At 35.8% G+C, this 23,642-nt stretch overlaps 2 protein-coding genes across 6 annotated transcripts in view; one reads left to right on the top strand and one right to left on the bottom strand.

The window, feature by feature from the left end:
- Nucleotides 1–8,621, top strand: part of CENPJ (centromere protein J) — a 50,237-nt gene extending 41,616 nt beyond the window's left edge. For 3 of the 5 annotated variants that reach the window (XM_069080566.1, XM_069080565.1, XM_069080564.1), the window contains 5 exons: nt 3,337–3,435; nt 6,410–6,550; nt 6,761–6,845; nt 6,987–7,107; nt 8,176–8,621. In XM_069080566.1, coding sequence (XP_068936667.1) covers nt 3,337–3,435; nt 6,410–6,550; nt 6,761–6,845; nt 6,987–7,107; nt 8,176–8,368 — 639 coding nt within the window. In that variant the 3' untranslated portion in view covers nt 8,369–8,621. Of the gene's footprint in view, nt 1–3,336; nt 3,436–6,409; nt 6,551–6,760; nt 6,846–6,986; nt 7,108–8,175 lie in introns of those variants that run through there. The other 2 variants (XR_011166811.1, XR_011166810.1) reach the window with 1 other exon arrangement.
- A 3,260-nt stretch (nt 8,622–11,881) lies between these two features.
- The window catches only part of RNF17 (ring finger protein 17), a 132,420-nt gene continuing 120,659 nt past the window's right edge, over nt 11,882–23,642 (bottom strand). Inside the window, exons 31-36 of the mRNA XM_069079711.1 lie at nt 20,938–20,994; nt 19,806–19,922; nt 17,383–17,542; nt 13,077–13,212; nt 12,734–12,923; nt 11,882–11,980 (exon numbers count right to left, since the gene is read on the bottom strand). Of these exons, the coding sequence (XP_068935812.1) occupies nt 11,882–11,980; nt 12,734–12,923; nt 13,077–13,212; nt 17,383–17,542; nt 19,806–19,922; nt 20,938–20,994 (759 nt within the window). The remainder of the gene's footprint in view (nt 11,981–12,733; nt 12,924–13,076; nt 13,213–17,382; nt 17,543–19,805; nt 19,923–20,937; nt 20,995–23,642) is intronic.

The raw sequence follows: 23,642 nt of genomic DNA, 5'->3' as shown, positions 1-23,642 counted from the left end.
ATATGAATGTGAGTTGCTATTTGACACTGGTATAATTAGGATTCTTAAAGAACCCCTAAGTATTGCTAACATGGGCAAGTAAGAAAAATAATTATTTTATTGAGGTAGGTAGGGAAAGGGTACAGGGCAGAACCTTGGGGGCCATCCACAGTTAGAGCTATGACAAGGATGAAGAACCCAGCAAAAACAACTGAGAACTGTTCAGACAGGAGAAGAAATAAGAGAAAGCAGGACCAAGAAAAGCCAGAGAGGGTTCAGTAGGAAGTGAACAGTGTCACATGTTGCAAAGAGGTCAAGAAGGATGGGGATTTAGAAATATTGGACTGGGCAATGAAGAGATCATTGGCAGCTGTGTAGAGAGCAGTTTCAGTTGAGTGAAGAGGTTGGAAGCGTTCAGGAAAGAGGAAAGGAAATGCAGTTAGTATAGAGAAGTTTATCAAAAGTTTAACAGAGGGGGGAAGCTAGGTGGCACAGTGAATAAAATGCCGCCCCGGAGTCAGGAGGACGACCCAAGTTCAGTTCCAGCCTCAGACACTTAACACCCACACAAAAAACTACCTTGGACAAGTTACTTAACCCTCCAATTGGCAAATTGCCCTCCAAAAGGAAAAAAAAAAGTTTAACAGAGAAGGGAAAAAGGCTAGTTAGCTATGATGTTAGGGTCATGTGAGGGTTTTGTGAGGATGGAGGAGACATGAACATGTTTGTAGGCAGAAGGGAAGGAGCCAGTGGAGAAGGAAACACTGAAGATTCAAGATAATGAAGATGACAGGACCATCTGCTGGAGAAGATGGATGGGTAGATGGGCTCAAAGGTGAATGTAGAAGGGTTGGCTTTGGTAAGAAAGGCCTAGTCTTCATCAGAGACAGACTTTATGAAGGAGGAAATGGGGAAATGATGTCAAAGGGGTGTGAGATGAGGAAGGGAAAAGAGGTCTTGACAGAGGGCCCTGGTTTCCCCTTCTGCCCTTCAGTGAAATGTGAGGTTGTGTCCTGAAAGGTTATAGAGAAGTGCCATGGGGAGATTAAGGAAAGATAAGGTTTGGAATAACTACTGGGATAAATTGGGTTGTGAACTGATCATAGGACTAGAACGATTGCCTTGCTACCATGAAGGTCCCTATTGAGAGTAGAGGACAAATTTGTAGTGGATTCTAGTCATCTGTGTAGTGTTTTTTTTTTTTTTTTTGGCTTTTTCCAGCTCCATTCAGTGGTACAAGGACAGTAGCAAAGGAAGCAGGAGGGGAGTATTATCCAAGGTTGGGGTTTTGCAAGGCATGACTGGTGATAAGCAGAGATAGAGTGATAAAAGATTATGATCAAATAAAGGAATTTCAGAGTTCAACATAGAAATAGGAAATTGATGGATGATGGGAGGAATAAGCATGTGGTCTTCTCTTTATGCAGCCAGAACAGAGTGGAGGAATCAGTCAAGGGAACTGAGCATACTGAGGAACTAGGAAGTTAAGAGTATTTATGGGACCATCAGTAGATATGGTGAAGTGTGCCAGGATGGGTTAGAAGTATGCTAATCGGGGGCAGCTAAGTGGCGCAGTGAATAGAGTGCTAGCCCTGGAATCAGAAGACCTGAGTTCAGGTCCGGCCTCAGACACTTGACACTTACTAGCCATGTGACCTTGGGCAAGTCACTTAACCCCAATTGCCCTGCCCTCCAAAAAGGGGGAAAAAAAGTATGCTAATCCTTGAGAAAAAAGTCCGGGGTGTCAGTGGAAGGTGAAAGGTCCCTTGAGAGAGGTAGATAGATGTTTCAAGATTGGCCTGGGAGGCCTTTGAAGAAGGTATAGGTGGCATTAGGGAGCTTGGTCAAAAGGTGTTGCTGTGAGGTGGGTCAGGGGCTGGAGCTGAAATTGATCTAAGAGTCCCTCTGGAAGCTAGAAAGCTTTGACATGGAATGCACTTTGCAGCAATGGCTTTGGACTTCTAACATGATGCCATCTATACCAGGGACATGCTGTGCCCTCCTTTGCAAGATTGCCCCTGGCTTTTGTTTTAGTAAATCTAATACAATTATTGTCACGAAATAATATCATCAAGGTAAAACTAGTTGGTTTCAAGCATCTGCTCCTTGAACCCTTATGTTACATTTTCTTGATAGCTTCCTGAAATTTCAAACAGTAAATACCAGGGCTGAGCTTGCTAGTAGATTTCTCTGCATTAGAGTTAGTTCTGTTCTGTGCAAATTTGGAACTTCTCCAACTGTTCTGTTAAGTAAACCTGGGGATATCTGCAGGGGTGGGGGAGAGATTAAGCATTTATGTATTGCTGGCTATGTGCCAAGCACTTTACAATTATCTCATTGGATCTTCACGACTCTGGGAGGTAGGTACTGTTACTATCTTGATTTTAGGATGGGGTTAAGGGACTTGCCCAGGGTCACAAAGCTGTTAAGTGTCTGAAGCCAGATTTGAGCCCAGGCTTAGCTCTCTATCCACTGATTGCCCCATTGACAACTGTAGGATTTAGCAGGTCAGTGTAGGTCTTCTGTGATTGACATCTTCACCTCTTTGATGTATCAGATGAAAATATGTGTACTTTGGTTCTATTCTCATTACTTAACCAGTTTTGGCCCATATCACAACTTCATTTCTAGAAGATCTGAAGAGTTAAACTGGATTTTTGGGTGGAGGTTGTTAGAAGGTAAAACTGATTATCAGGTTTAGGTCCTTGTAAAGACAAATGGTCATGGTGTCTGTAATATTAAATCTTTCCCTTAGGAGGTCAGGAGTCCTTAAACTTAAAAATTTTATTAAAGCATCTTGATGATTGTACCTCTATATGATTGGTTTTCTTTATACACCTAAAACCATCATTCTGAGGAGTCCACAGGCTTCATCAGGCTTCCAGATAAGTCTGACACAAAAAATTTAAGAACCTCTGCCCTTATTAAGTAAATATATCTGGTACTTGGAACATTTCTAATATATATAATTTTATAGTAAACCTAGTTAATTCTAATCTGTAAACTACCTCAGGTTTCTTGGGAGGGGGGAGCTTAGCCTAATATATAATAATGTTATCTAATATGGCAGCTAGGTGGTACAGTGAATGAGACCACATAGGATTTGGAATTGGTAAAAGCCAAGTTCAAATCTAGCTTCAGAGACACTCTGTGTAGCTCTGTGCCCCTGGGCAAGTTGCTTAATCAGTTTCCTTAATTGCAAAAAGTACCTACCATCTCAGAGATCAAATGGGATCTGTGTAGTGCAGAATGCCTGGCACACAGTAAAGGGGGTGTGGGTGTACGTGTGTGCTTATTCCCTCCCAGTGTGATGCTTTATATATTCTTTACAATACTGATGGTCTTTTTTTTTTTAAGCTCATACCCAGTGAAATATTTGAACCTCTCATATGCCCTGTTCCTGATTCTAAAGTACAAGAAGAAATTCATGAAGAAATCAGTCATCCTGATGGAAAGGTAAGACTTCATGAAAATCACAGACTTTTTCTTAAAAGTCTGAATCCCTGTCTATATGCTGAAGAAAAATGAGAGCAAATTACTATGTTTACTTCCATCATTTCTCCTTAATAGGCTGCTATAATTGTCAGCAGTAGCTCGTTTAAATATTTTGGGAAAAACAAAAGTAACAATATCTCTGAGAATAAAGAATTAAGTGCTATGCATAGCTCTTCAACCCTTCTTGATGAAAACTGAAACATGAGTATTGGTGATGGTAAAACAATGTGATTTACAATTTAAGAGGGGCAGTTTGTCAAATAATCTGAGTTAGAAGGGACCTTGGAGATAGGATGGAAGACTAGATCTATCTATAATATCTCTTAACAAGTAATCATATACCCTCTCCTCAACAACTCCAGCATAGAGAGTTCCCCCTCAGCTGTTTTTCAGAGCTCCTCCTTTAATTTTTATGCATCTGTTCTAACTGTCCACTGGGGCTATCTATATAGGATAAGTCTATTTCCCTCTCACCTTTCATATGACAGCACTTAAAACATTTTAAGAGATGTATAAATCCAAGATGAGGATCAGAGTATGAGTTTATATGATATGCTGCCTGAATACGTAGTATGGCAGGTTCTGCCACTCTGGAAAAACTTTCTTTGAATCCATGGTTTTGGCAAGACATCTGCTTTCTGAAGACTGTGTGCCTATTGGTTATGTATTTTTCGCCTCTAGCCTTCTACAATGTAAATATAAAATGGCCTTCAGTCCTATGTAATCCCCTCCTCCTTCTGCATTGATGGTGTGGGAACAGGAGACTGAAGGTGCAGGCATTTGTTAAGCACCTGTAACATGCCAGAGACTGTGCTAGGCTCTGGGAATTCAAAGAAACATTAACAGCTGTCTTCTAGGATCTTAGAAGTTGGTACTCTTCAATGTAAAATCCTTTTTTAATGACCTACAACTAAGCATAACTAATGGAAGAACTGAATTATATCAACCTTAATATTCTTACTCTAAAAGTAAGAAAAAAGGAAGTTGTAGTGAAGTAGAAAACTAACTTATGGATTTTCCTTATAGTGATGACACAGCTTTATCCTGTATCCAAATAACAAAGGAACATACTTTCTTTGAATATTTGATCATCTTGTATGGCAATACTCATTATAAAAAAAAGACTGCCATAAAGAAATTGGGGTGTATTTACCAGTGGCTGTTGCAGAGGATGAAACGGCAGAGAAATTCTACAAAATCTCAAAAAGAGCCACCAAATTTAATCAATATCTTTTGTGACTTCAATGCAAAGATGGGAAATAGGAAGAGAAAAGTAATGTAGCTTTTAAGAAAATCTCTCGTTATTTGTTTTGATCAAAGCCTTACACAAAGTAAGGTCCTGTGCTATTGATATTTTATGAACACTTTCTTCAAGAGAAGAACTGCTTGTTGATGAATATAATCACCAAAATGTCACAAAAAAATAAAATTAATTTCATTTTAACAGACAGGAAATGATTTGTTTTCATTGCTGGTTCAGCTGTGTACAGCTCAGACCACTGACTAAAATTCATGTTAATTCTAGAAGAAAAGAAATGGGGAAAAAAAAGTCATGCAATTGAAGTTAACTGTCTTGACCAACACAAATTTTTTGGATAGTGAAAATTAATAATTGGGAGGACAAAACTTTTAATAGTTTCACACAGACTGTTTTACTGCTGTAGATACAAAGACCCCAGATGAGCTTCAAATGCCTTGATCAGTAAAAACTTGACTTACTTTCCAGATTGAGAGGAATATTATCTTGATTGTAAAGTCTCAAGAAGGATGGTAGAAGATTGAGCACTATCCCAGATAAAGAAGATAGAAATAGGGTGGAATCAGTTAAAGAGACCAAGAGATCCTACTAAGCAAAGTCATCAAAGGATAAAACTAGAACAGTTGAAAGATTTAAAAAAAAAGAGCTGCAAACATTTTTATAACAAACTTTTTTCTTCATCAAGAATGGCAAAGTGACCATACTTTGACCACATAATCAAATCCTAGATGTACTTACAGAGGTAGAAATAACACTTGAGGAGAAAAAAAAGACAAGAATAGCTGGATTAGAGCTTAACATTCATAGAGGAGATCTATGCTGAATATGACAAATATATCTTGTATGTACATAGTCATTTGCATCTTGTCTCAGGAGAAATGTGAATTTCTTGAGGGCAGGGACTGTGTTTTTTTTACCTATTTTTAGCATAGTAACACACAGAAAAGGCTTAATAAATATTAGTTGTCTGACCTTATTAATATTAAAAAATGAATGAGATTCTGTTGTGTGGATTAAAAAAAAAGATTTTAGAACAAAAATGCCAACTTAAAAAAAGTCAACTTCCAAAAAGTTCTATTCATATATAAAATTATTTAAGATTCCTTGGAAGATATATAACAAATGAGAGTACATTTTTAATCCTCTAGGTAGTAGAGAGAGATCACAAATAACTGGAGAATGAGGGAAAGTGCTTTGGAAATGTGAATCATAGACACTTAGAATTAGAAGGAACATTAGAAATAATCTGGTCCAAACCTGTCCCTGAACAGATATAATTTCTCAAGAAATAATAATTTCTTAAGAAATAATCTTAAGACCTTTTAGTTACTGAAAACTAACTCGTTACCTTTTGGGCCCACCCACTACAATTTTGGACAGCTTTGGAAACAGGAAAAAACCTGAATCAAAGTGGTCTAATGCTGATACTTTTTTGATATTAGATCAGTTTATATAATAGTTTTCTCTTTTGTTTCCTGTGTGCTCATATCCAAGTCACTTTTGTAAAATAAGAGATTGGATGATATCTCTGAGGTCCTTGCCAGTTCTAGGTCTTATGATGTTAGAATGATGAGAATTTCAGAGCAGATGCTGTTTTGATTTTATAAATTTCAAAATTAGGAGATTGCCATGATTATCTGAAGATGGAATAAAATCACCTTTATCCTTTTTTTTCAGATTGAAAAGGTTTTAAAAAGTGGGTGCCATGTTATCTTGTTTCCAAATGGAACTCGGAAAGAAGTGAGTTCAGATGGAAAAACTGTCACTATTACTTTTTTCAATGGGGATGTGAAAAAAGTCATGCCAGATGAAAGAGTGGTATGTTTCCATTAATATATTTTCTACCTCTTTATGTTTTAATACAGACATACAGACACAGAGAGATCTCTATATATATTTGTTTGAATAGACCTATATGTATACACATATACATGTATATCTATGTTTTTGTAGACCTACCTATATGTATACATGGACATATACAATATATATATTGTAGCAGTCATATTGGTTTTTTCTCCTTTACAGATTTACTACTATGCAGCTACTCAAACCACTCATACCACTTATCCAGAGGGATTGGAGGTTTTACATTTCTCAAGTGGACAAATAGGTGAAAATTGTTATTTTTCTTCAATTTCTTTTCTACTCCTATCTGTTCCCCAAAGTAATTCAAAATGAGAATGCAAGTTGATTATATATTCACATGAATGAATACATTCACACTCTGTCTCTCTCTATATTTTTAAACTAGAAAAGCATTTTCCAGATGGAAGAAAAGAAATTACATTTCCTGACCAGTCCATTAAAAATTTATTTGAAGATGGGAGAGAAGAGAGCATTTTCCCAGATGGTACCATTGTTCGAGTACAACAGTAAGACATGCTTAACTAACAGTAGTTTAGAAATTATACTCTGGCTTTTCTTACTATACAATTCCACTCCAATTCAGTCTAAAAAAAAATTTGCAAATCTGTATTCTGAGTTTCAGATGTTGTTATTAAGATATATTGCAAATGGATAGCACTTTTTTCCTAACAGATTTAGAGTTAGTTGATAATATAATGGGAAAACTGCATATATATCATACCGCAGTATTCAAATATTCTATATAAACAATGCATGAGCATATATGACTGTAGAAAGTAATGATAAACTGCAATCAGCAAATGCTTCCTGACAGTATAGTTATTTTAAGTTGGGTATTAGGTAGGAGTGAACATGGCTTAGCAGGGAGGCTTAGAGGTGGGTACTAATAAGTCAGCCTAGTAAAGAGATTTGTATGTATAGTGACAGGATAGCCCAACATGGCATGATTAGAGTTTAATGTGATAAATTATAGGCACTATTATAAAGTTTTGTAGTAAATAGGGGACTAGATAGATGCAGGAATGTCATGAAGACCACAGTAGGTAGGTGCATGTGGTAATCAAAGTGTGAGATTAGAAGAAAAAGTCCCTTAAGTTTTGATCATCTCTCTCCAGAAAGGGTCAATTCCTTCTACAGTTTAAAAAAAATAGAATTAAGTAGGTAAAGGAGATAAAGGGCACAGAGCTTTTTTAAAGCTTGAGCCTAGTAGAACCTGGTGGCTTGTGAAGGAGATGTCGTAAATAAACTTAGTTTTAACATGCTGAATTTCAGTGGGGCATCAAGCACAGAGGCAAAAGGAGCTGTAACATTAGGGCTAAAGTTAAATAGAAAATTGTTCACAGATGGCAATTAAAACTGAAAATAGATGCATGCAAGATTTATAGAGGGAGGACAGTACTGAATCTTGACTGGCTGTGGAAGGAGGAGAATGAGACTAAGAGGAACCATCCACTGAAGACAAAGATAGAGAAAAAAAGTTGGGAGCTAACATTATTATTGGTTTGAAGTAGTGGTAGCATCTATACATAATGGGAAGAGAAGTGTTACTAAATTCATGATTTTTTTAAAAACAGAGATGGCAACAAAGTAATAGAATTTAACAACGGCCAAAGAGAACTTCACACTCCCCAGTTCAAGAGACGAGAATATCCAGATGGCACCATTAAGACTGTATATTCTAATGGCCACCAAGAAACTAAGTATATATCTGGTCGAGTAAGAATTAAAGATAAGGATGGTAATGTTCTGATGGACACCAAGTTGTAGCAAAATGTTTTTCTTAATCATGAAGTAATATGTGGTGCTCTGACAACGAATTTCCTTTTAAGAATGTATATTTCTGTAAATTCTATAGCATTTTGTCAATCTGTACATAGTATATAAAGTGAAAAGTTTTGATGTTTTCAAATATCTAAAATAAAGTTTAAATTTGATAGCTTGTCCTACCTGTGGGTTGATATTTTTATGAAAAATGATGAAATGGAAGACAAAAAATAAAAACAGCTGGCAGAAGATAAAATTTATATATAAATGACTTTTTTGTCCCATAGGGCTAGACTTTAAATTGAAATAAGTACAGTATTTTGAAATACTTGAAATAAGGCAGTACACTGACTGAAAACACAATAGCAACAGTACATAAGATTAATTATGTGAAAGTCAGTCTCTCTGTAAATGCAAACATGTGGAATAGGACTGAAGCTAGCAAGTTATTTTAAAAAGCATATAACAGGGGCAGCTAGGTGGCGCAGTGAATAGAGCAGGAGGACCTGAGTTCAAATCGGGCCTCTGACATGTAACACAAAAAACTAGCTGTGTGACCCTGGCAACTGCCCTCCAAAAAGCAATAAATAAATAAAAAGCATAGAACAATGAAAATGATCAAGAGCTAAAGATAAGGCTAATTATAAGGAATTCTCAGTGTTCTCACAGGCTAAAGACTGCTACCAAATAAATAGAAAGATGTTTTTTAAAATGTTGAGTCCCTATTTACCTTGTACCTTTTAAGTTTGCAATGAGGAAATCAAACATGGGGATACTGTATTATGTGTCCTGAGATAACTACTTTTTTTACATTGCTTTCCTCATAACTACCATCACAATGATTTTACTGATAAGGAACCTAGGTTTGAAAGTTTAAGTGAGTTTCCCATGGTCATGTAATTTTAAAATTTAAACTGAAATCTGAACTCGTCTCTTAGAATCCTTCACTTCCTTCAAAGCTCCTTGATAGCTGGGGCTCTTTCATCTGTATCTCTCGATGCCTACTCCAGTGTCCTGTACGTAGTGGGCACTTAAATGCTTATTTGACTAGATCTCTACTACATCACCTCACACACTTTCAAAGATATCAGAGAATGTATAAGTCAAGGATCAAGAATCTAAATAGGAAGCCTAAGAAGGGCTACTCAACAACTAAATGCTGAAGGGTTAGGGATAGGAAACTCCCAGGTGAAGATACTCCCCTTCTAGTCCTGGCAGGGTGACACTTTGTCTACAAACTACAACCTTAGGAAGGATGTTCCCAAGAGTACTGAGACGTTATGTGACTTTACCAGAGTCAAAGCCACTCTGTGCTATAGGAATTTGAACCTGGCTTTATGAGACTATCCAAGGGTCTTGTTCTTTTTTTTTTTATAAGCAATTGGGGTTAAGTAACTTGCTCAAGGTTACACGGCCAGTTATTTCTGGATGTGATGCTAAGTATCTGAGCCTGGGATTCGATCCCCAGGTCATCCTGACACTGGAGCGGGTGCTCTTACTCGCTGAGCCACCTGGCTGCCCCTAAGGGTCTTGTTCTTTATCCTGTTTTATTAACATGACAGCACAAGTACAATCTCATAAGGGACAATGACAAGCTGGAGTATTTCCAACAGAAGATAATCTTTTGGTGATGGGCCCCCAAACCATATCAGACTAAGATGAAAATAATTTGGTAAAAAGTTTGAAGACCTTTTTTTAAGGGTAGGGATGATGGCTGTTTGGTGGGGGGGTGGTGGTGTAGGAAGAATAGAAACAGGACCAAAGGACAGATTTCATTTCAAAAATAGGGAAAAACATCACAGTAATGTGTGCAATCCTAAAACAGATTAGCCTATGCCAGGAGGTAATTCATTACTTAAGACATTCATATAATATGGTGAATAAATGAGATGTTACTAAATATAGTCACTAAAACAAAAAAAAAAAAGTTATCCCACCTTAGCCGATTGTGTTTTGACTGATTTAGGAAAGCATGAACAAAAACTTCCACTTTTATTTTCCTAACCAACATATGGTTAGCATTTGGCTGACAATATTATGTATGACTTACCTTACATAAACTATGATCATTTCACATAGTTTCTGAAAGTTGACAATTGCCATTGCATTTATTTACAGAGTTGAGAGCCTACCATCATACAAAGAAGTTTTTCCATCCTAAGATTTTATGTCAATATACATGCTGAAATAAAAACTAGTAATAAACCAGGAAAGTTTATGAACAAAGACTCCAAACATTTATTAAGTATATTCTTTAGTAATGGAAAAAAAATAATTCCTAACAATCCGACAGAGAGTACAATATATGAAGAAAGTTATTTTGAAAAACTAAAACAAAAATAAGCCTGAACTACTCTAAACAGAACTAAAATGTTTCTTCTGGGCTGCCACATGTGCTCAGCAACGGAATATACCTGAAAAACAAAAGCTCTGGTATAATTATACATCTATATTTTAAAGCCTAGATTTGTGAATGTTTCTTGACCTAAACATTTAGATGACTAATTACAAAAAAGTCCTTAAGCTTTAAGTACGGGGTGGCTAGGTGGTACAGTGAATAAAGCATCGGCCCTGGAGCCAGGAGGACCTGAGTTCAAATCCAGACACAGACACTTAACACTAGCCCTGTGACCTTGGTCAAGTGTCACAATCCCAATTGCCCTGCATGCCCCCCTCCAAAAAGCAAAAAAAAAAAAAAAATTAAGTACTATAATGAAACTTTGTAAATTAGCCTGACTAAAATTAGCTTTTACTTTTGATGGCTGAACATTTTTCTACCTAACATTTCTGAACTGTTGTAAATATCCAATTGACATAGACTTTAAAAAATAAAACTTCATTATGTGTATACACACAACTCTGGATTTTCTCAGTTGCTTAGACTTGTCCAATTCCTAGCAACATGGAAAAACCTCTTTATTAGGAGGAAACCCTAGTTTCAAATCCTGTCTCTGAAACTTCCTTAATGTGACCTCAGGCAAGTCTTTGGGCCTCTTTCCCAATTGATGACCACTAATATTCATTGCTGTTCTAATAATTCTAAGTTCTTACACAAACAGATGCAATTGGACAAGTCAATTACCCACATGTACAAGATATATTTTTATACGTACATGTGCATGTATACGTGTATAATCTAGTCCAATCAATTAAAATTTCTCCCTAAATATGAGTACCAGTCTGGTTCTACTAAGTCCTCATGTAGGTACAGAAACTAGCCTAACTAGATGCTGAAAGCCACTGGTATATGCTTCACCTGGTTCTGTAATGGCTGTAAAAATTCTAAAAAAAGTTTTCTAGAGAAGTGGGTACTCGTTAGTACTGGTGCTGCCACCTTTCACAAGATAAAGAGAAGATTTGAAAGGCATTCAAGAGGAGATGGGAATTTCTCACTAAGCTCACTTGACATTTCTTTGAGTTAACAAGAGGAAATCACATGATATATGGTATTGACGTCTATTACTAATCATGAATTGCATTAGTCAGAAAGGTCAGAAAGCATTATATATACTTACGTCATTCATCTAAATCTGCAAGTCCCATTTCTATCAACGACATATGAACTGGATATTGTTCATCTTCATATAAGGTCACTATATATTCTGGTGACTGAGTCTAAACAAAAGCAGAATTTGTCAAACAAGTTCCTCACCTTCATCTCTTCTTTTTTATTTTATCCTAAGCAATTTATTCACTATATTCAGATACATTTATATCCAGATACTTGATCTAAATTATCTTTGAGAAGCTCTGTCCTTAACAGGCCTATTCTGTACTCCAAAGAATGTCATCACTCTCACATACAAAATGGAAACAAACACCTGCTGAATATAAAAACATTAGGTTTAAAATAAACCTGTTTTCCCCTGCCACATCTCCTAAGTTTTATGTTTCAAAGGAACTATAGGCATTTACCTTAACAAAAGCAATCAGTGAGAATATTCTTATTTGGAATTTCTGATACTGCTTCTGCTGTTAAGATTATAAAATTCAGATAATACTTAAAAATGAATTTCAAGTTTGAATAACTAAAACATGACTATTACATAACTTTTAATAAATCTTAAAATTAAGTCTCTAGGTCAATATACTTTCATATACTGTATCAGTGGTGTCAAATTTAAATAGTAAGGGATACTGGTCATCTGTATACTGCACCAGAAAACCACAAATTAACATTATGTAGTATTGTATCTTTATTTTGTAAAACATTTCCCAATTACATTTAAATCTTGTTCCAGCCACAGGAGTTTGACACCTCTGCTACATAATTAAGAAAAAGACAACTAAGATAATATTCAATGATGCCAAATTACTATGAAAAATTCTGGACTCTTAGTATTCCTGCTAATTAGAATAAAAATTTACCAACAAGGAAGCATAAAGCTGTTTTCCTTGAAGACAGTCTATCATAGCCCACATGGCTTCCATGCTCCACTTGGGGCAGTATGGAATTCTTGTCTTTTTTGAATCTTTTAATGGAGGTTTAAATCCAGCCAAAAGAACTTTTACAGCCCGAGCAGGATATTTCATAAGGTGGAGAGGAATTTGACGCAGTCTGAAACAGAAGAAACATTAAAACATAAAGCATATGATTTAATGCTTGAAAAAATTGAAAAGAATTATGAACAACTCCAAGATATTTTTGGAGAAAGGAAAGAAGTTGATGCTCTTAACAGATTACCATTAAACATAACTATGTTGACTTTACCTGCTCGTTGGCAATTTTTCAGTTGATCCATAGTCAACAAATTGTACCAGGATAGCAAGGGGATCAAATTCTTTGATGGAAAGAATCTTTGCTCGATACCATAAACCATCATTATATTCTGCAAGACAAGGCATTTCTGGAGAGAGAATAAAAGGGAAATTATAATATAAACCTAACATTTTCACTATCAAATATGAAAGACTCTTATATTTCTTTGTATTAGTCCTGATCTCTTGTCATTTCCAGAAATAAAATACCACTTTCCTGATGCCCTTTTTTAAGTCTGAAGAGTGAATATGTAGGCCCTGAGAAAAACTATGGAAATGATAATGATGATGATAGCAGCTAACAATTTCACAGCACTCATTCTAAGGCATGCTAGCACTACATGAGCATAGCTTACCTATTCCCATGCATTCTACTTTCTGTGTTTTTCAAGTGTCACAGGAAATAGCAGTCCTTTGCCTTCTCCACATATAGGACAGACATCTATTCCACCTAACCCCTTCCTCTGTTCAGTTTCTCTGGAGGACAACAGAACTCTAAGGTCTGGATGCCTGTAGGTTTTACTCTCCTGGAAGCTTTTATAAGCCAAATATATTATACTTTCCCTTCCATCAAAACATGACTGTGATGCCTTGGTGTGATACTGAGTTCTTAAAGCAGAGTATAAGCTCTACTGGGTCCTACCAAACTGGTAAGACTGTGTGTAAGAATAGTACAACACTAAACCACATGTCATTTTATCTTAGGACCAGTCTAATTATATTAATTATATTCAGAGACAGTAATTTCCGGGCTGAATGCAACTTGATTAATTTTGGGGGCAGATACTCTCTCAAAGACTGTGATCTGCATCAGGGGAAGGAGTATTCATACTGATTAAATCACAGATCCTTGAAAAACTTAAATAAGATCTCTTCTCATCAATATTTAACAGTTCAATGTTTACTAGATCTACACTTCCAAGAGATTATTTCATTACATAATTATAAATTTTAATTTCTCTAGTTATCTGTTGAAGTTTTCCCCAATGTCACAAATTTAATATAAAAATAATTATTTCATTCAGTGAATAAAACTGTTGGGAAAAATCATGCCAAATCTTACTCTATCCCCCTTCACTTAGCAAGAATCTGGCCTCCACCTAATCTCAAACTAAAAATATAACTTCTTCATATAAGTATTACCTCTTTATTAACATGCTATGTGTGGCTAGAGTACTGGACCTGAAGGTAGAAAGACTTGAGTTCAAAACCTCCTGAATATAAGTTTCACAACCATAGAGGTTATTTCTCTTTGAAACCCATTTATTTTTCCCTACATGAAGATGAGAGGACCAGTGGCACTTCTTAAATAGTTAGGGTAGATGGAACACCTTAATACTAGCTGGATTCTCTATGAGGAACTTAAGACAGTGAAAAAAGGCAAAAAAGGGTTGGTAGGGCAGGGATGGAGCCTCTAGCACTGGAAGGAACTTTTGGATTGATGAAATCATAGATCTACCAGAGTATCCATTTCACAGTACTGTTATAAGGTTTAAATACGATGACATACACAATGGATTTTTCTACACATGGGGCAAAAATTTACTTGATTTGGTGTATGGATGGGGCCAATGTGGTGTCTAAAATAAGACCACGTCCTATTGTGGTTGAAGGAGTGAGTTAAGTATATTAGGAACTAGAAAACTAATATTTGAAGGGAACAGAAACTGGGGTGGAGAAGACAAAGGGTAGGTACTAAACATGTAGGGGAAGAGAGACACCAATATGGGAGTTCCACAGGTGATGACATCAAAGATCTGGAGAGAAGAGAGAGTGAACTTTATCATTCTTGGCAATTTTCCTTCTCAAGTTTATATATCTATTAGTTAAACACAGAGTTATTATTACCCTTTTCCTTTCTACCACTCTTATGGTATTACACGCTGCTCTGAAATGCCATTGATTATACTGTAGAAATGGGTTGCTAAGAGAGACTGTAAGACTTTACTTAGTGAACCATTATACTTAAAAGAGATATTTCTGAATTAGTTTAACTTTAGTCCTACTAAGAGCAGTACAGATTTATTATACTTAAGAATTCTAGAATTATTAACATATACCTCCTAATCACCATCAGCTGATACTTGAAGCATTTCCAATTTGATTGAGCCTAGTAAAGTTATACCCCAATAGCAAAGCTTTCAGGAGCCCAGGGCTTCCACCATCTTATGTTAAGGTATCAAAGTAAGATTTTATTTTAGCAGCTCAGTAATGGCCTGGATATATCCTATTACTGAGGATTAGCCTAGCAAGTTCAGAAACTCCTTACTAAGTTGGTCTTGGGGTGAATTTTTTTTTTGGTGAGGGAGAGGTTGCTAAAATAGCTCTCAAAGACTATCTAATAAGTTGTAGAGAGGTTGCAATAAGAATTTGTGAAAGAAGCATCCTTATCAGAGAAATTACAGATCTCTGAAGCATTGAATTATTAAAGATTCCATTTAATTGGCCTATCATTTCATATGTGAATCCACCGACAGATTTAATTTTTTGTTCCCGTGTTCCAGGGCCTTAATGATAAACACAAGTTAAACAAGTTGAAGTAATGAAAAAGTAAATAAAGTGAGATCAAAGCTATTTATGACCGACTTTAAACCTGGATGTACCTTTCCCCCTCTTAAAAGTGTTTTCTGATAATTTGTATGAGAAATAGTATTGATAACACTTTCATTTACCACTTGTAGTTTTCCATAGTAGCAAAAAGTAAACTCAATGAAAAGAGAACCACAATACCCTTCCATACCCAAAATGAGTTGACATATATAAAAGTGCTCTGCAAACCTTTAAGTGATATATCAATGCTAGCTTTATATGTATATATGTGTGTATTTATATGTATATATGTGTATATATGAACATGTAAATATATAAAAATGCAAACAAAAACACTGAAACATAGCTGAACTCAAGATTAAATGAAATGACCAATATAATTCCTAGAGGTAATAAAATATACTTCCCTTCTCTATGTAAGAGAGTTGGGGGACATTGTAACAGTAAGCACCCTAGCATACCCAGGATGGCTGCTAGCACAGGTTCTTAGATCTGTTTTTCTAAAGGAAAGAAACTCAAAATGGGTTAACAATACTTTAATCAAACATGTACCATTTACCTAGTTGAGGGGAAAAAGTCAACACCCTGAACTTCGGAGAATACAAACAGAAGTTACAAGCAGACAAAAAAATACACAGAGAAACAGATCAGGAGACAGGGCTTCCAGCTGTCTGACCATTACATCCATACCTAGTCGGTACCAGAAAGGGAAGCACTAACATCTGGGTTTTCAAAGGGGGAGGAGAGGAAGGTGGGGTTTCAATGGTGTAATGGGAATGTGAATTTAAGATATTCCCTGCCCCTAGGCCCTTTAACAGGCTTAAGTACACCTGGAGCCTATGACCGGAGGCCTGTTTTTCAGGAGATACTTTGTGATTGGGCAGTTACATTCTCTGACCCAGGAGGCTATATAAACCCTGATGTGAGGCTTTGTTTTGGGGCTCACTTTGAGAAGTGATCTGACCAGACGAGACTCTAGGCAGCAGTTGAGCCCCTCTGGCTTTGAAAACCCAGATGTTGGTGCTTCCCTCTCTGGTAAATGTGACTAGGTATGGATGTAATGGTCAGACAGCTGGAGGCCTGTCTGCTTGAAATGTTTCTATGTCTTCTTATAACTTCTGCTTGTAACTTATCTGTACACTCTGCCCAATCACAAAGTAACAAGGTATGGGCATTCCTGAAAAACAAGCCTCCAGCCATAGGCTCCATGTGATCACATTCAGCCTCCTAGGGGGCAGTGTATTTTTTCAAATCAGGGAAGGTTCTCAGAGTCACTTGAGCCTATCAAAGGGCCAAGGGGCAGGGAAGATCTTCAGATTCCCATTCCCATAGCAGACAGTAGATACAGAATATTGTGCATAAATTAGTTTTAATATTATTTTTTAAAAGGGAGTGTTCTACAAGAATGGGGTACACATCATGGAATGACCATCATATAAAAAACAAAAGGTGTCAATAAAAATATGGCATCTTCAATGTAGGTCAAAATACACAGTATTTCTTCTGTTAAGGAAAATAGTTGATATTCAAAAAATATCACAAAATTTCTGATTTAAAGAAATAATTTTTCCACTTTTTCAGAACAAACATTAAGCCAAAGCCCCCACAAATATTTTTCAAAGAGCATTTCAAAGTTTCATTAAGAATAAAAATATAATGAAATTTCTCTATTTAAATTTCAATATTTGAAAGAATGACAAAAAAAATACCTGATCTAAAATCTGTCAATGAAGGAAGAGAATCCGAATTCTGATTACAACTCTGTAGTACTTCATCTAGGCTCTTTGGTTCAGACTCCCAGTTGACTCCAGTATCAATTGTGACATTGTGGTGGTTGAAGTTTTCTATTAGATCAAGGCAGATATATACCTAGGCCAAAAAAGTAAAAGAATATCTTTTAAGTTTTGTTACTTTTGCAATATTTCTTACATAGTTGGCAAAAGGATACATAAGAATTAATAATAGTTACTACTAGGATACTCCTTGGTTCTTCTGCTCTGATATCTAATTACTGACCCCTTAGGTGTTCCTTAGGAGTCTTTTTCTTTCCTTTTTTGGCCATTTTCTTCCTTGGCAAGGCAAGCAAGCTCTTAAAGATCTTATGTCTTGGGGGCCATCTAGTTTAATCATTATCTGAACCAGAATCTTATCCACAACATAATTTTTCAGCCTTTTCTTGAAAAGCATCAGTGAAGAAGAGGAGAACCTTCACTGGGATAGTTTTAATTGCTAGCAAATGTTTACTTATTATCAAATCTAAATTTGTCTCTGCAACGTTCAAAGATTGTTTCTAACTCTGCTATCTGCAGCTAGCCAGAATGAGCCTTCCTTCGAGTCTACATATGCTTTTCTCCAAATCATTGATAAAAATCTTAAACAAGTCAGACCTATGCACAGATTCTTCAAACAGCTCACTATCTGAGTTCCAAGTTGAAGGTGACACTGAATAATTACTAACTACTCTTTGGACAGTCAACTTAATCAGTTTTGAATCCAAATAACTTATTTTCTGGCTTACTTTCCCCTAAAAATAACGTGGATAAGATCATGGAGACTATCACATGCTCCTTCTGAAGTAACCATTGAGCAACTGTTCAAAAAGAAAAAAAAAAAACAAGGGAAAGGAATAGGTTTAAATATAGCTCTGTAAGACAGGGATTGAGTTCCAACGACAGTATTCCCTACTTTTCTCCTCCAATTCAGGTCTGAATTCATTGTCTATTTATGGTGTCTATCCAAGACACCATATGGTTGAAAATTCCTTCAATCATGTATCAGTGTTATAATTGGGATAACAAGTGTTCTTGAACCACTTGGTTTTCCTAAGAGGACGATTTGGTGCAACTCTTTGGGGGAATCTGTTTTTTCACATGACTAATATGGAAATATGTTTTGCATGACTGCACATGTATAATCTACATAAAATGGCTTTTCTTTTCAAAAAGGAGAGAGGGAAGGGGAGTATTTGGTATTCAAAATTTAAAAAAAAATTAATGCTAAAAATTGTTTTTACATGTAATTGGAAAAAATACTAAAAACGAAAAAAAAAATGCCTGAGAAACACCTTGTTGGCAGAAGCTTTTAGAGAGATGTTTTACTACTCTACCTCAATTTAATTAAAAAAAATTTTTAGTCAACAAAAAATAAGCACATTGAAATTTTTTTTCTCCATCTTTGAACAATACGCTAGTAAAGATTCAATCTATTATAGAATGCTTTTTATGAAAGCTTGAATGTTTCTCTTCAATAACTTCATCTAGGATGACCATAAGGTATGTGCAGGTTGTTCTGGTTGTTCAGTTGTGTCTGACTCTTCATAACCCCACTTGGAGTTTTCTTGGCAAAGATAATAAAGTAGCCATCTCCTTCTCTAGCCATAAGGAAACCGAGGCAAACAGGATTAAATTACTTGCCCAGGGTGGCACAGCTAGTTAAGTGTCTGAGGTTGAATTTGAATTCAGGAAGATAGATCTTTCTGACTTAGGTCCTGTGCTCTACCCTCATTGCTCCACCTAGCTGCCCCATGCTTGCAGATTACTTTCAAAAAAAAATTTCTACAGGTAAGAATTCAGACATATAGGTCAGTAATTACTGACACTATCAGTCTCTTTTTTCAGTAACATCATCTGTGAAGTGTTTTTCCCTCCATTATTTTGATGCTTCCTTCAGGTCACATGAGAATTCCTCAAAAGTCTCAAAATTTTGTCACAGACAACGTTCATTTGGTCTACCTCATCTGCTTTTCCATCTTTGCTCTCTTTAGTGCCATTTTCATCTTCTCTACAAGTAAATGTGGAACTCGGACATATGGTGGCTCCACTCACTGTCCTTAATGGTGAAAGAGTATGTTATAAAATATCTGAAGATCTTTCATCTATTTTTTGTTCTCCTTCAATACCTTTGGGATTATTTGCTAAATTGGGGTCCCTCATCTAGGTATCTTTAAACTGATTTCTCTTTTTTCCTCCATTGTTTCTTTTCATATCATGAGGTGATAATGTTAATAATCTTTCACTATCTTCCATAAGATTGTACAAATAAATTTATATTCCAAAGTGGTGATGCTCTTAGTTACCATACTACCATTCTGATTAAAATTTTCATTTTTTCATTATACATTTAAATTGTGTACCTCATTAGGTGAAATAACATGCTTCACTTGGACAGGATAAAGTTCTCCTGGAGGAGGGAGAGATGGTGATAAATATGGTGGTAAAACAGGAGTCTTTGTATCAGACTGAAGCAATTCCTACAATATAAGACAAATTCAAGTTTTATTATGATCATCAATACAAAATTCAAGGAAAAATTATTCACTCTGATATGATTCAAATTAGCAAAAATCTTTCTGGAATTTGGTAACTGTCATAGTTATTATCTGAAGATTTTCTGGACATGGGTTGAACCTCCCACCAATTTATTTTCATCAAGACTACAAGTCAAGGCAGCTAGGTGGCACAATGGATAGAGTGCTGGGCCCAGTCAGGAAAGTTCATCTTTCTGAGTTCAAATCCAGCTGCATACACTTATTAGCTGTTTGACCCTGGGCAAGTCACCCCAAATGAGTGCATGAAGAGTCAAGACACTACTGAAAGATGACTGAATAACAAGAATAGACTAACAGACTAAGTTCAGTTTGGCAAAGTAAATCTGATTTTGTGTACTTGAATGAAAATATGAAAAACGTGAGATAATATACGTAGAATAGGAGATGTGAGGAAATGAGGTATTTGTAAAACTATTTTGAAAACTTTAAAGTGCTATATAAATGATAGCTGCTATTATTTTTGTTATTAACACTATTAGTAATTTGTTGGCTTTTCTTTGTCCTCTTTTCTGTGTTTATAATTAACTTCTCCTAATACAATGTAACCGCTATATAGGTAAGGCTAGAATAAACTATCCAGTAGGGATATTTTCCCATGATTGATATTCTGACTATAACTCTTCCTACCATAGTGGGTTCTGATAGCAGGGGGATAATTTCCCAGAGTTGACATTCTGAGACCCAAATCAGAAATATCTGCTAAAGTGATTATAACTCTTCCTACTAAATGAGGTCCTCCTAGTGGGGTCGGATTGGCAGTACAGAAAATATCTAATTTGAGAAATAAACACAAATTGCCTATTGCTGAAATTTCATGATTATCACACAAAAAAGCATTTATTTAATAAATGTCCACTTCTAGAAAGTAATATGTTAGGTACTTAGTATGAAATGGAAATGATTTAAATGTAAAAACAGGATTTGGGCTGAAATTTACCTGAAAGTTTATTTCCCAGTTTTCTTCTTCATACTTGTCACTGGGATCCTTTGGCTTCTAAAATCGCGATAACACAGTAATAACATTACTGCATCTTTTTATCTGAAATGACTTTATCTTAATAGTGTAAATAGTATATTTTAGTTATCTTCTGTTTAGTTATTTAGGGCATAGAGAAAAGCAACAGATTCCCACAGAGATTCTAAATACTGCTCTGTGTGCTTTACCCCCAAGAAGTCTTTAATGTTATAATGTTAAATCTATCTCAATGGAGACCCCAGATTCTTATGAAATAGTGGGTTTTATTTCATCTGGAAAAAGTAGCTTGGTAATCTGGCATTTTCATTCCTATTTATAATATTTAATATAGATCAGGTACAGAACAGGCAATATAGCAACACAGAGCAGGTACAGATCGGCACTGCTAAGAATTTTATCATTGGGAATTCCAAATGCCAATGAAATTACAGGCCTTCCCTTCCTTCCCCCCAAATGTTATATAGATAACGTAACATTAAAGTGTTAAAGTAAAAACAAAAGACAAGGATCTACAGAGGAAGAGGGGAAAGCTGTTCTATCATAGGTTAGAGTGGACAATGTAATAGAAGAAAAAGATGACCACTGAACACTAGGAGTGAAATAAATATGTAAAGAAGTTCCTTCTGAGGAGCAGCTTCTGGTTTTCTTGGGCATAATGCCTTTCACAGGTGAGGACAGCTGAGGAAGCAGGTCAGAGAGATTAACTATGGAGCAGCTAACTCCCTGCTGAGAAGAGAGGCCCTATTTTTTGACCTGCTAACAACTGAGAATTATACTAGCTTCCCAAGCTATGACACATCTGAAATGTGAAAGATGCTTTCAAAATGAGTAAAGCTTCTAACTTCTGATAATGCAGTTGGTAAAAAATGATATTGCCAAAAGGAATACAGAAAAGCATTTATACAGATTATGAAATCTTTGAGAAGAAACTGAAGACCTCAAGGGTACAGGTGATACCTTTACCACTGCTGCCCATCAAAGTCAAGAGTTCTGAAGAAAAAAACCATTCTGGGTATTAAAAGAGTTTGTTAAGATGGGTATATGCTCAAAAATGACTGAATGATATCTGTTTGAATCCAAGGCAAACCATTCAATATCAGAGTAATGCAAGTTTATGCTTCAAACACTGACACTGAAGAGGCCAAAGTTGATCAATTCTATGAAGACCAACATCATCTTCTAGTGATAACACCCAAAAAAAAAATCTGTCACATTCATCACAGGAGCCTGGAATGGTGAGGTAGGAAATCAAAAGATAACTGGAACAGCAGGCAAATTTGACCTTTGAGTACAAAATGAAGCAGGGCAAATAATGGAAGCGTGTCAAGATAACTCACATGTCATAACATTCTTTTTCAACTACCCAAAAAGTGTGCCTACACATGGACATCGCCAGATAGTCAATACAGAAATCATATTGATTTTGGATTTGCAGCCAAAGGTAGAGAAGCTCTATACAGTCAATTAAAACTAGACCTGGAGATGCCAGGATTAGATCAAGAACTTCTTATTGCAAAATTCAGACTTAAATTGAAGAAAGTAAGAAAAATCATAGATTAAATAGGTATGATCTAAATAACATCCTTTATGAATATGAAGTGGAAGTGATGAATAGATTTAAGGGCTGTGATCTAGCAGATACAGTACTTGAAAAACTACAGAGTATAATAGGCAGCAATAAAAAACATTCCAAAGGAAAAAAAAAAAGAGTAAGAAAGCAAAATGGCTCTCTGATGAAGCTTTACAAATAGCTGAGGAAATACAGAAACCAAAAAAGGTAAAGGAGAAAGAGAAAGACATACCCAATTGAATGCAGAATTTCAGAGAACAGCCAGGTGAGATATTGAAGTTTTCTTAAATAAGCATTACAAAGAAATAGAAGAAAAAAACAGAATGGGAAGATAAGAGATCTATTCCTCAAGAAAAAATGAGAGATATCAAGGGAAAGTTTCATGCAAAAAATGGGCATGGTAAAAGACAAAAATGGCAGGGATTAAACAGAAGCAGAAGAGATTAAGAAGAAGTGGCAATCTCTATTGGTCCTTTCTCTGTAACCTACAAATATTCTGAAGTTTCTTTTATCTTTAAAAAATGCCCATTAGACCCTACCACCTTTATTAGACTACTGTTCTAAATCTGTGCTTCCTTTAACAGTCAAATGCCTAAAAAAAGCTGCTGATCTTCCTTACTAGCTTTTCCTCCCTTCTCAACTCCTTGCAATCTGGCATTCAACCTTATCACTTTACTAAAATTGTTATCCACAAAATTACTAGTAATCTCTTAATTACCAAATATAATTATGGTCTTTTCTCAATCTTCACTCTTCTTAACCTATTTGAAGCACCTGACTCTGCTGACCACTCTTCTATGGCTATATTCTCCTGTCTCAGTTTCTATATTATTCTCTTTTAGTTTTTTGTACACACCAAATAGTTTTTTGTTTGTTTTTAAATCAAACTTCATTGTTGGATCATCATCCATATTCTGCCTCCTAAATGGATATATTTTAAGACTTCATCCTGAGCTTTCTTCTCATTTTCCTATATAATCACTTAACTTCATCAGGTCCCACAGGCTTACTATTTCTGTAGGTGACTCCCAGATATATATTTATCCCTAGTCTCTCTCCTAATACACAGTGTGCTTCATCACCAACTGACTGCTGA

Source organism: Petaurus breviceps, unplaced genomic scaffold (assembly GCF_028583685.1).
Source record: "Petaurus breviceps papuanus isolate PSGF00001 unplaced genomic scaffold, PetGlider_PUasm1.0 91133, whole genome shotgun sequence".
Lineage (NCBI taxonomy): Eukaryota > Metazoa > Chordata > Mammalia > Diprotodontia > Petauridae > Petaurus > Petaurus breviceps.
The sequence above is the reverse complement of the archived record's forward strand: the minus strand, read 5'-3'. Positions and strand labels throughout refer to the sequence as shown.